A 17412-nucleotide genomic window follows, 5' to 3' on the forward strand; every position below is an offset into this window, starting at 1 on the left:
AATGATTGATTGATACATTGCTGGTCCCTGACCTCTATCCCTGTCTCGTCTTTTATGACTATTATGGGGTCCTTTTTGGTCTCTTGCTTGGTGAGCCATGCTAGGAGCCTACCGGGCTTATCCCCTTCTGCATGCAATCGTTGTAGGTATTTCGCATAGTTCAACTTTCCTAGTTTTTCCCACAATCCTATACATCTCATTCTCAACTCCATCAGTTCCCTCGGCTCCTCCCCCGCTGTCTCCGCTCTTTGCTCTTCTATTTCTATTTGCCTCTCCAATTTGTTGAGTTCTTCTATGGCTGCGCCTTTCAGTCCCCCCATCCTGCCAATAGCCGCTCCCCTTATCACCACTTTGAACGCGTCCCATAGTGTCGCGCTGCTTCCTACGCTTCCCTCGTTAATTTCGAAGTAGTCTTCGATCACCTCCCTGAGGTGTCCCTCAAACTCTCCCTCCCCCAACGCCTCTGCCCGGAGCCTCCATGTTGGTATCGGGGCTCTCCGGTGTGTGTGTGCCCATGTTGCTAGCACCGGGGCATGGTCCGAGAGTGTTCGGGCTTTGATGTCAATCGTTGTGAATTCCTGCAGTGTCTCAGTGCCTGTGAATATGTAGTCTATCCGTGTGAATATTCCGTGGGGTGCGCTGTAATGTGTGTACCCCCTTTTCCCTCCATGTACCTGTCTCCAGACGTCCTCCAGTGCCAGGCGGTCGAGGGCTCTGTGCAGCTCCCTGGCAGGGGGTGCTGGTTTCTTGTACTTGTCGTCCGACCTGTCCAGGAGCGGATCCAGGGTGCAGTTGAAGTCTCCAGCCCAAACGAATGTGGCTTCTCTATATTGGGCTAGCTTGGGCGCCAGCTTCCTGAAGAATTCTGTTGCGTCCTGGTTTGGGGCGTAAGTGTTAACTAGGCACACTTCCCTGTTTTCTAGCATGCCGTGTACCAGCACCAGTCTACCTTCTGAATCAGTCTCATGTTTCATAAGCTGGAATGGGACCCCCGGAGCAATCCATATTAGTACTCCTCGTGCATACTTTGAGTACGTGGCACTGTATACTTGTCCTCCCCATTTTTGGACGACCTTAGTCTGCTTTTCTGGTGTCAAGTGCGTCTCCTGGAGCATGGCTATCTTCACCTTCATCCTGTTCAGCCAAGTATAGACTCTCAGCCTCTTAACATATGCGTTTAACCCTCTCACGTTCCAGGACGCGACTACTAGGTCATCCAGGCCCATGCGTAGCTGTTTGGTCCGGCTCCATGGTCCCATAGCCTCTCGTTTGTCCTTTGTCGCCTGCGCCTGCTCTCAGTGTTGTTGAAATTCCCCTCTCACATCTTCCTCCCTCTTCGACCGTGCTGTCCATGCCTTTCACATGCCGTTTAAACCAGTCCATAACTCGGACTCGAACTGTAACTGAATAACTAACACCCAGCCACCCTCCTCCTGCTCGGGCCTCGCCGCTTCTCTCGTCTTGCTCCCTTGGATGGAGCCGACTCGCCACAGCGTGATGCCTTAAAACTGACATCTTAACTAGTTTACGTCTCTTCTTCTTCTTGGGGGCAAGTAACCTCGGCTTGGTGCGACTAACTAGGGTTAATTGCTCCTTCACATTTCTGTTCTTCCTGACCCGTGTATTCATCGGGTGCTCGGTGTCACTGCTTCTAACTGCCCTCGGGGCTCTTCACCGGGGCTGATTTGCCTCGTTGTTGTCATTTCTCCGTTCCAGCTGGGGGATCCCCTGGGCGTCCATCCATGCCTGGGCCTCTTCTGTGGACTCAAAGAAGGACGTTTTGCCCTTGTGTAGGACCTTCAGCTTGGCCGGAAACAGGAGCATGTATCGGATGTCCGCTCTTCTGAGGCGTTCTTTTGTGGGCCCGAACTGCGCTCTTTGTTTTTGGACCATGATTGTGTAGTCTGGATATATGGTGATCCTGGAGGAGCCCCTGGTGATCTCTCCTCCCCCCCTGGAGAATGCTAGTACCTTTTCTCTGTCCTTAAAGTTCATAATCTTGGCGATCATCGCCCTTGGCGGGGCACCAGGCCGGGGTCTCCTAGTCAGGGCTCGGTGCGCCCTCTCCACCACAAAATTTTGGGACAATGTTCCGGGTCCGATCTCTTGGAGAAGCATGTTTTCGACATATTCTGTGGGGTCGTTCCCTTCCTCTCCCTCCGGGACCCCAATTATGCGAACGTTGTTTCTCCTTGCCCTACCTTCCGCATCTTCAACTCTTCGCTCTAGGGTCTTAACTCTCTGCATCACTTCTGACATTTGGGTTCGTGCAACCGTGGCGTCTGCGGTGTTCTGTTGCACTTGCTGCTCCGTTGTCGTCACTCTGTCTGTCAGATTCCTTGCGTCTTGGCGGAGGAGGCCCACATCTACCATGACTGTCTCTAATTTTTGTTCTAGGGATGCCTTCAGTGCTCCTATGGCGGCATCCACTTTGTTTTCCAGGGATGTCTTTAGGGAGGCTATCGCCTCGAGGATGTGGTCATCCTTCCCCTGGTCTGGCCGATGGGAGGTGCCCGTCCCCGCTCTTGTTGTATCTGGTGGGTTCTGCTGTTTGTCCCCCGGTGTTTTAGTGAAAATGTCCATGCTGCTTTGTTTGGATTTCCCTTCGTTTTTCTTGTTGGACATGGCCGCTGTGTATGGCTTACTGTCGTTTACTGAGCGCGCGCACTTGTGTAGGGCCCGTCGTGGGCGCTTGAGTCCGGTTGGCTATGGACCTTCGGAGTTCCTCGGAAAATCCTCTTGCGCTGTTATTTCCCCCCAGGCTTCCGTCCTCGATGCTTGTTGGTCCACCCTACTGGTGGCTTCCGGGGCTGTAATTTTGCTTCCTTCCTCGTCCCTAGGGGTGTATGGCTTGTGGCTTCGGCTTATCCTTGTGTCCCAGGATGTGTCTGTGTTTCCCAGGCTGTGTTCGGCGCCTTTCACGTACCTCCCGGCCCTCCGCGATCTTCTTTGGGGCTGGTCCGCCCGCTGGTATACGGGCTTATCTCCCGATGGAGGGACCAAGTAGGGAACGTGCCAGCTCCTCCCCGCCCGCTTCGCTTACCGTTGGGATGTCTTGACTGTGTGCGGGGCCGCGGTATTGCTGTTTCTTCCCCGAGGACAGGAGCAGGGGGGCCTTTCTCCCTCTCGTGTGCCTTTCTGCGAATTTCCTGCGAGTGTTCCGGTGGCGGAGCGGGCTCTTGTCCTCCGACCCCTCCTCCGCTGTGTGGGCCAGCGGGCGTCCTCGCCCCCGACCCAAAGGCGGAACAGCGGAGTGGGCTTCCGCTGGCTGCCGGCCGGCGGTGCCCGCCTCAGACGTCCCCGTTCTCGCACCGGGGGCGGAGAGGCGGATCAGGCTCCCGTCTCCTGCTCGCCGTCCGGTGTGTGGGCCTCGCTTTGAGCCTCCCTCCTCTCCCTCAGGGAGACCGGGTCTCCGCCGTGGCTTCTGCGGGGATCCTCCTGGTGCCGGGTTCGCTCTCGCGCCTCCCGTTCCGCAGTCTCGGCTTCGGTTCAAACCTCCGCACTGGAGGGGTCCGCTCGGCAGGCCGCCATCTTGTTTTTGGGAATCGCCTCTTCTTCGGGCCGTTTTCACCCGATTCCTGGTCCGATTTTACTCCTGGTTCGGGACGAGTGGTCCACTAGTGTTCCGACAACTTTTCCTCGAGTTTGGGCTTCTTTTGGTCAGTTTAAAGAGGATCTTAGACCGGATCGCTGCGGAGCTCTTTAGTAACGCGTCTCACCGCATGGCCGCTTAGCCACGCCCCACCTTCCACCTCCTTAACAAATATTGGGACGAGAAGGAGTAGGGACTACCCATGGGAATCATGTAGGAAAAAAGACGAAGTAGAACGTCAGTACCTCAGTGAATAATAACAATGGGGGATCTGCGACGAGGAAGATGCGTGAAGTGATGAGGAACACACCACAGAATCAACACAAGCAGTCTAATCAATGTGGGTTCTAATGTGTACTGTGCCAAGGACGAGTATGCACGTCCTTTTTGCCTAGACTTGCATAATAGACTGGCAGTTAAGGAGTTAAAAGGAATGGACGGACAAGTCTTTTTGACCAGCCCTCCCTGGAAGAACCACAAGGTTCAAGGAAGCTGGAGAAGGAGAACGGACCGGGACGTCGCAAGAAGGGAAAGCGAGTCCAGAGGTGGTCTGGTGTCACACACACATGAAGGAAAGACCAAAGAAGAAACTCTCAACGAACCGGGAGAGTGTGGGAAGCAGAGGTTCAGCCACCAGGAGAGATGCTGCCACAGACAGAAGCCAAGTGAGCAACCACAGGGAAATACCACGGGTGACAACCGGTGCCCGAAGAGCCCCGACCCTGCCGCAGACCAGTGAAAAGGTACGTGGTCAGTAGGGGAGGTGCAGAGGGCCCAAGCCAGTGGGACAAAAGTTGGCAAACACAGAAAAGCTCCACTTACAGGGTCTGGGACCCCAAGGCTGGATGTATATCAGACTGCAGAGGCATAGAGAGTGCTCATCATAGTCCCAGGACCTGGCAGGATAGTACACAAATTAGACTAACCGAAGCGTCAGAACAAGCGAGTCTGGGATCCGCACCCATAAAAGGATACCAAGAGATCAAGAGAGCTGATCATAATCACAGTACCTGGCAGAAGAGTATACCAGGTGGAGCAAGCAGAGAAATTGTTGTTCATCAATGCAATACCTGGTAGTGAAGCCGTCCAGTAAGTCAATCGACAAAACAAGCAAAGAAGCAAAAGAAGCCAAATACCTCTTATTCTGCACCGTTTTTTAAGGGAGGAATAAACCTGGGGGAGGGAGCCGCCCCTCTGGTCGTTGTGATCACTGAAAGAAAGCCGGGGAAGAAAAGTCCCATTTTCGTGGCATCCTTACCACATACTGGCAAAACACTGTCCAGAAACACAGATGCATCTTTCTGGACCGCATGGAAAGATTATTATTAGTTGAATTTAAGTGTTAGGGACAGAAGTAGGTTTGACGCAACGTGGACTTTTACGATTTGCTGGACATTCTGACATTTCCTTAATTTATCATTTGAGGATCGGGAACCCCCCCTTAGTAATAGGGATAGCTAGGTTTTCCCTTTTCTTTTCATGATAATAAACATCTGTTAGCAAAAGCATGCCACCTTTGTGTCAGTCCATTACTACTGCACCCTTACAGTACCTCCCAGGAAACGCATTGCATTAACTCTATAAGGCACACTAAGTATCACATTCTAAGTACCCTTTGTAAGCACATTATACTGTTCTTTACTGTGTCTTAGCAAGTACCCAAGGTATATCAACCTAGGAACCTGTGACAGCACAATGAATTATTCTATATTGTATCCTAATGTACTCCTAGGTGTGTCTTTGTTAAATCATTGTTCTATGCTGGTATGTATGATGTTCATATCTAGACAGTCCTAACAAACGGCCTTGCATTTCTGCACTCGTGCTTGCTGTTTGACATCTAGATATACCTAATACTTCTCCATCATCTCTCATTTATGCACTGCTGTGCTCGCATGAAGATGCCCCTCTTTACCTAAGGGAGAAATTTAACATCAGATCTTCAGTACAGGTCACTAGGTCATCAAATACCCCAGGACTGATAGTTCCCAGGCATAAACTAAAAATGTCAGGAGGGAATAGTTTCCCAGTTATGGCAACCCAGCTATGGAACTCACTCCTTGAAGACGACCCAGTCATTCTCGAACTTCAGAAGCAAATCTATCATATGGCTAACCGAGAACTACTAATGTAGAGAATAGGATTCTATTACAGTCTCAGATTTTCTACTGTACACAATTTTCCTGTACTGTCAAGTGGGATCCTATGACCGTACTTCGCCTGCAACCAATGGTCTTATTCTCTGTCTGATTGTATCTATCTGTAATTTTGTATTCCATGACCCTGCCTCTCTAACATTTGTAACTGACTAATCCGCCCAGATTCCTCTGGGTTAGGTGCGCTATAGAAATAAATAAAACAAACAAACCATGATCAATAACTATTTCATCTTTACATTTTTTTACTTCCACATATCAAACAGATTATCACTTTTACATATCATACATCTCAATTAGCAAATGAGTTTTGATCAAAATTAGCAAGCTCCCCCCATACAGCATTCCTTTTCAGCTTTTAGTTTTTTTTAAAAAGAATGCATGCTACACATTGAAAAAAGTGGAAGCAGTTAACCAAACATATTGAAGACAAATTAGAGCATGCATACTCAAACTGCACAACCTCCCTTTTGGATTAAAAAAAACTGTTATATCAGCTAGAGTTCCCCAATACAAATGGTTTAACTGAAGCCAATCGACCAGGAGTAGTTCTTGCCAGACGACTGTAAAATCGAGGGCAACCCCATAGTCAGTCCTTTCCATCAATATAGTATGCAAGGGTTGGTCCAATAGGATATTATGCTTTCCCTCCATGACACGGTCATATTTTACCTTTTAACTCATCCACACCGATAACATACCAAAATAGGGTAGTCGCACTTTTCCAAAATGTACAGATGTAGATTATCTGTTTGACAGGAAATTACTTAAGGTCACATTATAACCTAACATTCTGATAGAATGCATAACTGAAGATAAAAACAAAGACGGTCTGAGTGTACACAGTACACCTATTTTTCTGTGTAGACAAATTGATATTTAAAGATCGGTGATTCATTTTCAATGAAGTTGTAATTTATTCTTCTTTGATATTGTCACAGAAGCAGCTGCCTTCATTTGATGTGTAGGTGAAGAAGTCTTCTGCTGCACTCCACTGGGCTTTTCGCTCACTTTGTTATGGGGAAACTGACATGCCTGACAGTCAGTACTGGGAGAATGTGTTTCCCTTAGTCCTTGTCAATGTTGAAACTTTTCTGCAACATGTTACAAGTGCACCTTACAGTACAGCGTGCTTGGGTCCCCTAGTCAATTTACAGGGCCATAGACACTCTCAAAGGGATTTTTCTGAGAAGTGCGGATGTGCCTTCGACAGGGCTGGTGGCAGCTTATCTTTTCATGTATTTTTAATCCTTTCTTGCCTCGCAAACCGTGTTTACCGCATTTGGTACATAAAGGTGGCCTGGCTCCAAAATGGCCATGCCACGAGGTTCTTTGTCCTGTCCTTTGGCCATCTTGCTCTTTCACCTTCCCCAGGTCGAGTCGACCCGGGTCAGTCCTTATTTGGGCATGCATTTTCCCGCGAAGCATCAAGCTTTCGCAGGCTTCTGCATGTCTTGTGTGTGTGCCGCCAGGATGTGGGCTGAGCTGTCTAGTTCCAATCTACATTCTGGGTGCCAGAGAGTCTGGTGTGCTTTGAATGCCTGGGACCACTGTGGTCTGTGATTACTCCATGTCTCATGTGCCTGTATGTGAGCAGATCTCCCATTGTGTCCTCTTCGTTTTGGCGCAAAGAGAAGGCTCCAAACATCCATACCAGGTCAATCTCCTGAGTTTTCACTCAACGAAGGATAGGATCCAAGTATCCTGAAACTAAGAAGTCGATTCAAGGAACCGCTGGTGACCCACTGGTAGGTTTGGCACTCTGAGCCTGTTGTCCCCCCACTGGACCCCTTTGCATCTGATCGAACTAGAAGGTCTGTGAAGACGCTTCAACCCATTGGAACAGCGGGACCAACTTTTCTCTGCACCTCCATCAAACCCTGCAAGTAAGCCTTTTTGGAAGTGTCCCTGGGCCAAACAGTGGGCTGACCAGCTTGTGCAGGACCTTTGCTCCGACACTGCCGCAGTTTCGAGGAGGCCCTCGAAACTTCGTACATCGCGAGCTGTGTTCACAGAACTCTCACACCGAATTTCGTACACTTGGCGTTCCCAGGTCTGGAGTAAAGAGAGTCCGAATCGCAGTACACGCGGTTACAGTGTCGGCCAGCCGTGGTGACGAACTTTGCAGGTGCATTGCTGCTGTGCCCCTCTTGCCCCTGAAGCCTGCTACAGTGAAACTGGCCTGATCCATCCACCAGGAGCAGAGAAATTGCCACTGTCCCATTTGGGAATTAACAATGTAACTTTGTCGCTGAAAGCCGCAGAGCCACAGAATTGCTGCATTTGAACCTGCAACTGAATTGGACCAGACTGCTGAAGTTTGGTCTTGAGTGCACCGGGGGTCAGTGAGTACTAGCAAACCTTACTGGTTGCCCATAGCGCATCTAACCCTTTTAAGCACGAGTGTCCCCGGAGGTCTACTCACATTTATCCAGATAGCCTGAGCTATCGTACTATTCCCAACTCCTGGAACCTACTCTGCTCTTTTGGGGAGAACCTCCTCGAATAGTGGGAACTTATTCTGCATCACCTCACCTGCCTTCCTGAGCTGCTACAGATCCTTCAAACGACTCCATTTTCACCTATCTGCACAACTGCGTGCGCCAGCATTGCAGGTACACTTCAGCAATAAGCTCCTCTCTTCTTAGGGAGTGGACTGCCTTTCAGTTAGGATTGGGATTACTGCAGAATTGCCTAACGACTGTTTGCACTGCCTGCTTCCTTTCCATTACAGGTTGTGGACCCATTTTGTGCATTAACCGTTTAGGCCCATTGGTCTTGTACATATGTATTTTGGTAGGATTGTGTTGATTTAAAAGTATTACTATAATCATTATTGTGTGTTGAACTTCAAAGGCCTTGAATAAATCTATTTATATTTTTACTATATACACACACACCTGACTGGGAGTGATTTGTAAGTGTCCCTTACTCCCTCACCCCTCCTGAGACCTAGTCTTGACTGGCACCAATGCTATCTTGATTAGACTGGCTTGTCTAGAAGGTTACCCTGTTCCAAGAAACTAGGCTGGCCTTCTGAGTTCATAAATCCATCTTAACAATGGGCAAATAATCAACTATATTAAAGGACACGTCTTTGGGTGAAAGAAGGTACAATAGTGACCTAACCAGTCTGTAGGGTCCAAGTGGACCAAGGGAGCAGCTAGTGGTCAACGGTACCTTGTTTTGGATCTTTCGTGGGTTGGTGGTATCAAACAGAGTTTCGAATGTTGACATTAGCGGATTGAGCTCAGTTTGGCTATGGTGGATCATGTGGGCCCAAGCAGTAAGTGAGCATCAAGCAGGGGCAAATGCGGTCGATCTGTGTGGTTTGAGGGGGGGGGGGGGCTTTCAGCAATGCAGAATGGGGCGTTCACCAGTATCTCTTCACAGTGGGAGTGGGCTGAGTAGGGTTGTAGCCACTGGGAAGGGTTGATGAGTGATGCTTCAGCAGTCCGAGTTGGCGTGCCGACAGTCAAATTGGTAATCAGGTTGCTCCAATGTGCGGTCAGTGAAGCAGAAGTTCGAAGGCTAGTTGAGTCCCGGTGTCAAGCAGTTGATCAGAGCCTACCTGGTGACTGGCTCATAATGGCATGATGGGGCACTGAGCTGGTTTGAGATGATCAAGATAAAGTTTGAATGGGTGGAGGAGCACAAAAGACAGTTCTGGGGTATTCCCTCTGGTTCTATGGGCGGTGAACACAGTGCAACCGGTTCAGCATGGCAGAACAGGGAGTTTCAGCTAGTCTGGTTCTCTGGATGTTGTGAGGCCCGCTTAGAAGGACTCGAGAACAGGATGGTTCTGTTCAAGGTCTGTTCTGCCAGCTTTATGAGATTCTGTGGCAGGTCCTGGTCCACAGAAAAAGTCACCCTCATTTTGTCCTAGAACTTGGTAGGGCGCAGAGCTCTCTTCTGCATTGGACTGCTCCTTCTTCACCTCAGTGGTTGAGGGCTTTGTAAAGTACAACTCTCTCAAAAGAAGTCCAGTGAACCCGTCTCAGGTATTGTTCCAGAATGAATCAAATGGTGGGAGACCCCTTCTCTTAAAAGCAAAACCCTGCAGGTGATTGGACTAATGATAGCCTGCCTTAGTGGTCCAATCCCTTCTGATATCACAACCAAAGTGGGAGTTTAGGAAGGTTCATCCACATGCATGCGCTCCAAAAATGAGATATATGAAGAGGGTATAGGTGTAGTGTTTAGTTTATTGAGACCATAAACCAAAATGGTTGTATGCAATTTTCATAGATACTTGTATATTTTTCAGTGAGACTGTTAGTAGGTGACTTGCATATATTTCATATCAACATTTTGTTATTGATGACTCCTGTTCTTGGCAATAGAAAAGAGAATGATTGCCAGCTGCGTGGCCAATAGTTTAGCCCATCCAGGCTTTGTCAAAGCAGGTTAATCATATGTCAATTTGTGCATTTTTTAGGAGTCATTCACACAAGTAAATTTCTGTGATGACCAAACGTAAGTTGCAGGAGATCATGGAAAATTCAGAATAACGGGGGCATGTATACGTTGCATGCAATTCATGTGTGGCGGTTTGGGATTGTCCTGGTAGTCCATATATTCTGAAGAACAGGTTGGTGTGTAGTCTATCATCTGTGAGTCAATTCCCAATGGGTTTCAGGTGAATATTACGCATGGTTGCTGGTCTGATATCTCTCGGTCGGTAGCTTGGACTCACACTCAAAGTGCTTTGCATCCAATTTGATGTCACATGTGTCAGCGCCTGTGCACCAAGCTGGGGTGTGGAAGGTGGTGTAGTTGGGCCAGACAACTAAAAGGATAGGAACCAGAATGGCCGTGCCTCTTTTTTGATCTCTTTGTGAGTACTAGTGACTCCCTCGATGGACAGGAAGGAGAGAGAGGCAAAGAGAAACAAAATGGTGGAAGTCTCCTTCCACTGGACAGATCCCTCCCGACTACTCTAACCCCGCCCCATCTATTCTCACTAGGCTCAAAGGCCTTTAGAAATGCAGCACCCTGGTGTGAGGCTACTCCCTATGAATGGGCATGCTCCTTTGATGCCTGGGCCCAGGACAGCTGCCTGCTGTGTGGCTGTCCCTCGCAGAGGGTGTCACGTGCCCTCACAAAGAGATCAAACAAGGGGCATGGCTATTCAGGTTCTTGTCCTGTCATTTGGCACGCTCACCCATCTAGCCCAAATATACATCACCTTCCACAGCTGAGCTTGGCTCACAGAGGCTGACATAAGTGTGACATCAAATTGGATGTGGCTGCAATGATCATAAGTAGTTTCATGCACTATGCCTTCATTCAGGCATAGCTTTATTCTTAGAGATTAGCCTGGCACCACCATGACATACTTCTGATAATCATAGGTTTGGTACAGGGGGAATATCTTAAATGCCGCCCCTGCGCTGCAGAGACTTGGTTGTCACTTCAGCTGCCAAATGGGCAACTGTGACCTCTGAAACAGTTCTGTGCCACTTGTAGTGCAGGCGCTGCAAATCACAATACTGATGCAGCAGGTCACATATACACACTATGCTTATGTCATGTGGTTTATTAAATGGGAATCTGATCAGCAGATTACCTTTTCAGAGATTGAATTACATGCATCAGTGTATTAATTAATACGAATGTTTAAAAAAGCCTGGGCGTTCACACCCTTGCCAGATGGCAAGTCCTTACAGTCTACTCTAGACATAGGTTAGAGGTCAATCATATCCACGTTAGACTTTGCCATGTGCTAGTGGCAAGACTTTCACGACCGAAGACCTTCTCCGCTCCTTATGGTCTGTTTTCCAGTACACTGTGTTACTCTTTGGGTATCAGAGAGAGCTGGAACCTTTACAGCGACTCAGCCTCATCAAGAATTCTCAGGCACCTATATTGATGACATAGTAGCACAGCAAGTCATGGGATGAACACATGTGGCACATGTATGTAGTAGTGCAGACCTTATGGAAAGCTGGTTTAACTGGCAATCCTACTAATTGTCATCTAGCACATTCTCAAGTGAAATATCTAGGATCCTGTTTTGGCAATCGAATTGTCCAGCCCCAGGAAGAAAAAATAGAAGCCACCCAAAAGCTTTTGATACCAACAACAATGAATTGAGCATTCATGAGGCTACTCTGATATTACTGTGCTTAGAGAGGCTCTGCTTCGCCTCACTGATAATGCCCACAAGGCTGAAAAATGTGTCTAGGGTTTCTGATGGTACTTAGGTTCAGAGAACTGCCTAAAATGTCGGTGCTGGACTGCCCTTGTGGGTGGACCTGACTAATATGCAAATGGTATTTTTTCTCTGTGAAATGAATAGTGAGCTAAAACCTGGTTAAAGACCATCATGACGGGGAAAGATCCCATAAAACAGGTTATTTAAACCATCTTCATTATCAATAGAAAAATGATAATGCAACTTTAATTATATGCTTTATTTTAATGTTCTAAACATTTTTTAATTGTGGGGTTGTGCCTTAAGTAAATATCTGTTATTTATTCAGTGCCCGACACTCATGTGTACGTTTAAGGGTGCATGACATGCGGCTAGCCTAAAAAAAAGTCCTTTATCACTGAAATGCAGCTGTACACCAAGACAAGTGATAATTCTGGAACAATTCATCCTGTGATTAAGAAAAAAAGAAATCAATGATGTACAGAGGTTCAGGGGCATCAAAAGGGTGTGGTTTGTACATTGTACTGGCTCGACTCTTATTCAGGTCTATATTGCACATCAGAGGGTTAGCACCAATTTACATGTAATGTTATCTATGGCCTCAATTGGTTCTCTGCCTGCTGAGCGTGCACTTTTCTAGTTACTTTACATTTATTCTGTACTCCCTTGTTCTTCTTAGTCATGTTGTAATAAAACACTGATTACCTGTTCCACATTGCCATTGAATATCCCGTCCAAAATAAAATAGGTCCAGAACAAAGGCCACTCGCACTCTATGTTCTCAAACAGCTTCAGCTCTGCCGGTTCATAGTACAGACGATTAGGATCCTGCAAATTCAACAGATATTGCCTTAGATACCAATAATCAACAACCATTAGATATTACTCCTAATGCTATTACATATTGTTATTTCACCAAGGGAGTACCTCAGCAATTTTGTCACCTTCAACCCAGTGTCTCCACAAAGAGCTATACACGCCTGAGTACGCAAGAAAATCCCAATAGGATGTAACAGACCTTATGTAGTGGTAACATGAACAGACCCTTGTAGAAACCCAAATCCATCACCATATTATCCAATAAGCAATGTCAGGCAGCAAAGTTAGAGACATGATGTGTTTTAATACAGCTGTGCAGAAATGAACAACCAAACCAGCATAGTATCCCTGTCCCATAAATGTGACCACCAAGCACAGAACATTGGGGATTTTACAAGAGTTTTACTCAATGAGCATGTTAGAACTTAACATGTTCACCATGGCCAGCAGAGCAGTCCCGCTCCAGTCGGGGGATGGCGTCTTTTGTGCCACCTGGTGCAACAAGCATACCAGGCTCGCCATAGACGGTATGCCTGCGTCTTTGTCTCTTCGGTTTCCCACATGCGTTTGGGCTGGTGCCTTCACTTCCTCCCCCTCCTGACAAAACCACGGCACCCAGCAGGCCATGTTCTCCGTCATGTGCCAAGGAAATTCTTATGGTTTGCCACGTCATCAGAAAGTGCTCTCATTTAACGGACTGGAATTTGCAGGACCGTGCTCCTCAACTGTATTTCTTCCTGCGATGAGTGGCGCTGCAACTTTTATTCTCTCATTCTTAGGACCTCGGATCCGTGTACACTGGATTGATTTGGTTTTCCCTTCTGGCTTGGTACTTGCCTTTTGTATATTTGTACTCTTCTATGGACTGCATTGTCGATTCCCTGTCTGTTGTGTCGCTCTGAAACTCGTACTTCATCCGGATCCAAGTTTTTTAATTTACTTCGTTCTTCTGGATTGCACATGGACTTTGAAGAACTGTGCCATTTTTGCTGACTGGGTGACTGTGCCCTTGGGACCTCTGCGGTTTATATCTTTGTTTCTTGGATTTGCTTTCCTCTACCTTAGTAGTTAATTTGTCTATAATGAAAATATGTTTGTTAAATGTAATCAGAATTTTAGCTGACTTTGCAAGGGTTGCCTTTGCCAAGTTTGGTAGGCCAGGTAGATAGCAAGGATGTGGGATTTTGAGGGTCCAAGAAAAGAATCTGGGATTCTCATTGCTGCAACAAGGTTGTGGTGGTGACCTTGTTAGAATGGGTGGAGGTGGACGTAGAACCAGTTCTACATCTGATATCGGCTGGGAGGACCGAAGTTCCGGTTTTCCCCCCAATATGCCTGAATGCTTGTGCGTAGACCCTTATTCTCCTCCCATGCCTTGTAAATCAATTGCTCGCCAGTATTTCTGCTCTTATTGTAGATCGACCATGATGCAGGACTATCAGACTGACGAGCATCAGTGACATCAACCATGTCTAAAGAGAACCTTATGCTCTACCGAGCAACTCGCACGCCAACTCGAACCAAACCACCCGTAGAACAATAAAAAATATAAAAAAGAGCGTTTGCTGCAAGGAGAAACCGAAAGCATGTCCCGGTTGGACGCACCAGCAACGACTCCCGCATAAGCCTGGTAAGCCACCAGGGACAAAAACAGAGACTTAACATTGGAGACATGCTCCCCCAGAATACGAACAGCTATCAGAGACTCGATACACCCATTACACAGCAAGTGCCTTCAGAACCAGTGAGTTGTCCTTAAGTCCCTCTTGAAAGATTTACCCTCCATGCTGACACATCCTGGGTGGGGAGAGAATATTAGATTGGCTAGGGGAAGAGAACCAATTCCTGAGAGAGTAGGGGTCATTTAAGGGGAGAAAGGAAACAGGAAGTTGTGGGTTTACCAGATGAGGTCAGCAGTGGTGGTGGAGGACTTTAGAAAGTACTTTGCCCACAGGCGTGGGACCAAAAGCTATGAACAGATGCGATGGCTTACGATATTGTTTGATAAGGGCTACATAATATCTCAAAGCTGTCATAACGTCCAAATAATGCAAAGGATGTTGTGCCAGAGTATACGGAGAATCAAATAAAACAAGGACTAATGGCTCGTAAAGATAAAAGGACTAAGGAACCTTCGGCATGAAGGTAGGATTACTACATAGCTCAGCCTTGGATTTGTGGAAGATCAAGTAAAGCAATTTACAGGACAGAACTTGGACCTCCCCCCACTCTTCTGGCAGAGGTAATGTCAACCATGAACACCTTTTTCCAGGACAGGAATAATTTTTGTAATCAATCTTATTTTATTGAGTTTTGTAACAAGTAAACAGACAGACAATGATCAGCGTTACAGCTATCCAGAATTTCGATAAAATCACATCATTTGCAACAAGAGCAACACTATTTCCTGTGACTGTAACCCCCAAGCGAGTGTATCGCACACCCAAACGGAGGTGGCCAACCGTGTACCCTCAAACCACCACACAATAGTACTCCTCCCTTAGTCCCGATCAATCAACATGGTACTGCCAGTGGTGAAAACATGAGCCCCCCATTTCTACAAACAGTGTAACAATGCTCGATGACAAACAAATGGGAACATTACCCATCCCACCCTTCAGATTCCTGCCATCCTAATCATTCAGCCTCCCTTCCCATTTGTGCCAAACCTTATTGTGATTTTGTGGACATCCCCACACTTGGTAAACACTTTGTTTCAGTTCCATGCAGATACCTACTGCAATTTTCAAATTTGAGATGCGTGGTCTAGCCCGATCACCCCTAAAGCTGTGCAATGATGTGTCTTGCCGCACCAATCGCTACTGCCAAAAACAGCTCATCATATCTGCCCACTTGTACCCCCCCCCCTATACCTAATAAAAAGAGCCGAGATTGTTCAGTATTTGTGCATTTAAAATAGTGGACCAGTACTTCTGTAGGGCAGCACCATGCTGTATGTATAAACGTGCCAGTAGCTGTTTTGCATTGCAGGCGGTCAAAATCAGGTGCACAGCCCCACTTGTGCCCTAGAAAAATACACCCGGTGTACATATTTCAAATGTGTTAACCGAAGCTTAGCTGAAATAATATATTCCCTATCGTGTGTTAGTGCCTCGATCTAGTCCACCGCCTCTATAGGTCCTAAATCTCTAACCCATCTGGCCTTCACCTTCAATTTGGTCTGTGATGTAAATTACATCACTGCCTGGTATAATGTAGATATAGCTTTGGGTAGGATCTTTTCCATCATAACATTTGCTTTGATTGGCAATTGTGCCGGAAGTGCCCCAAAGTACGGTATTTGTGCCCCCAACGCATGCGTCAGCTGTAAATAACGGTAATATGCCACCTGAGATAACTAGTAAACCTGCTTAAGCCTCTCAAAGGGATTACCCTACTGTCTGCTACCACATCCCTCAGTTAAACAATGTTTTTGTCCTCCCATCCCTTTCCCAGGCCAGATTTCCTTACTTCAGTTAGAGGTTTGTTTTCCCACGGGGGTGTTTCCAGGGTGATTATACGGTGGCAGCCCATTTTCCTTAGCACTGTGTTCTTTATGCGAATCATCAACTGGGAGGCTATGGGTAAATCAATGACCTATCCACTTCTGTATAAATATTTTTGCGCAGTATCCAGTTGCATTCATGCTAGTTCGTACCCGATGTATGGCCGGGTTGCGTCCATAGCAGCCAATCATTGGTGACCTCCAGTTGCGCTGTCAGTGGTACTTTCTAATATTTGTAAGCCGATAGCCACCTCCCACACAGGAATTTGATATCCACCTCGTGTAAGGACCCAAATGGGATGGGGGAATGAGCCAAGAAAAACACATTGAGTTCCCAGCAGGGGGTGGGTGTGCGCACAGGTGGAAATGTATGAAGAAGTCCTTTGAGGAATTCCTCGACTAGGTGCTGCTACCACAGCAAGGTTGCACCCGAAGAATAAGTGAATCTTGGTATAGCGGCCAGGCGGGCCTTAATTGAAGAATGCGCCATGCCAGCGATAGTCAGTTGCACACCATGTCATAAAGCCCCTTACTGTTATAGGATGGAACTGTAAACAGTGCATGCACTTCATAAGGATGGCCCTACAGTTTTGAGGAATAGGCATTTGACCAAATTCTAGGGAAGCAGGAGCCAGTCATTCAGGTTGGGAAAGGCCGGGTTGTGGTGCAGGACTGCTTCGTTGTACCTGGATAGGAGGTTGAAAGTTGGTGGTAGTCAAATGGGAGGCGCCAATGAGGGACTGAAGTTCTGAGAACCGGAACTGTCTTGGCTAAGTCTGCGACACCAGAAAATAGCGGGTACACAAAGTGTTTGGTCATGGAAACAAAAAAGCATCCCCCAGGCTTCAGTGATGTGTGAATCTGCTGACAAATGCCTTCTACTTCTCGTTCTCCCTGGTCGAAATGTCGATGTCCGGGACACCCCACTTTTGGATGATGCAGAGCACATATTCACGGTGGAGGAGAGGAGTAAATGTTGGTGCCCCTCTGCTTCTGAATGTAGAACATAGGGTGGTGTTGTCCACAAACACCCGAACAAATGTCCCTTGGAAGTGGAGCTGGAGTGACTTCAGCACCCAGAACACAGCTCTCAATTCGAGGACGTTGATGTGTGCTGTTTGTCTTCTTGGGGCCAGAGACCTTTGGTGGTGTGGTAGATGCTGGAATGAGCTCCACAGCCATC

The 17412-nt window shown here is 47.4% G+C and overlaps 1 protein-coding gene across 2 annotated transcripts in view; it reads right to left on the minus strand.

Annotated features, from left to right (window-relative positions):
• Nucleotides 1-17412, minus strand: part of PHKA1 (phosphorylase kinase regulatory subunit alpha 1) — a 2290600-nt gene that overhangs the window by 1511474 nt on the left and 761714 nt on the right. For both annotated transcript variants that reach the window (XM_069648650.1, XM_069648649.1), the window contains exon 10: nucleotides 12611-12733. In XM_069648650.1, the coding sequence (XP_069504751.1) occupies nucleotides 12611-12733 (123 nt within the window). The remainder of the gene's footprint in view (nucleotides 1-12610; nucleotides 12734-17412) is intronic.

This window comes from Ambystoma mexicanum, chromosome 2q (genome assembly GCF_040938575.1).
Source record: "Ambystoma mexicanum isolate Mex_15411 chromosome 2q, UKY_AmexF1_1, whole genome shotgun sequence".
NCBI classification, from domain to species: domain Eukaryota; kingdom Metazoa; phylum Chordata; class Amphibia; order Caudata; family Ambystomatidae; genus Ambystoma; species Ambystoma mexicanum.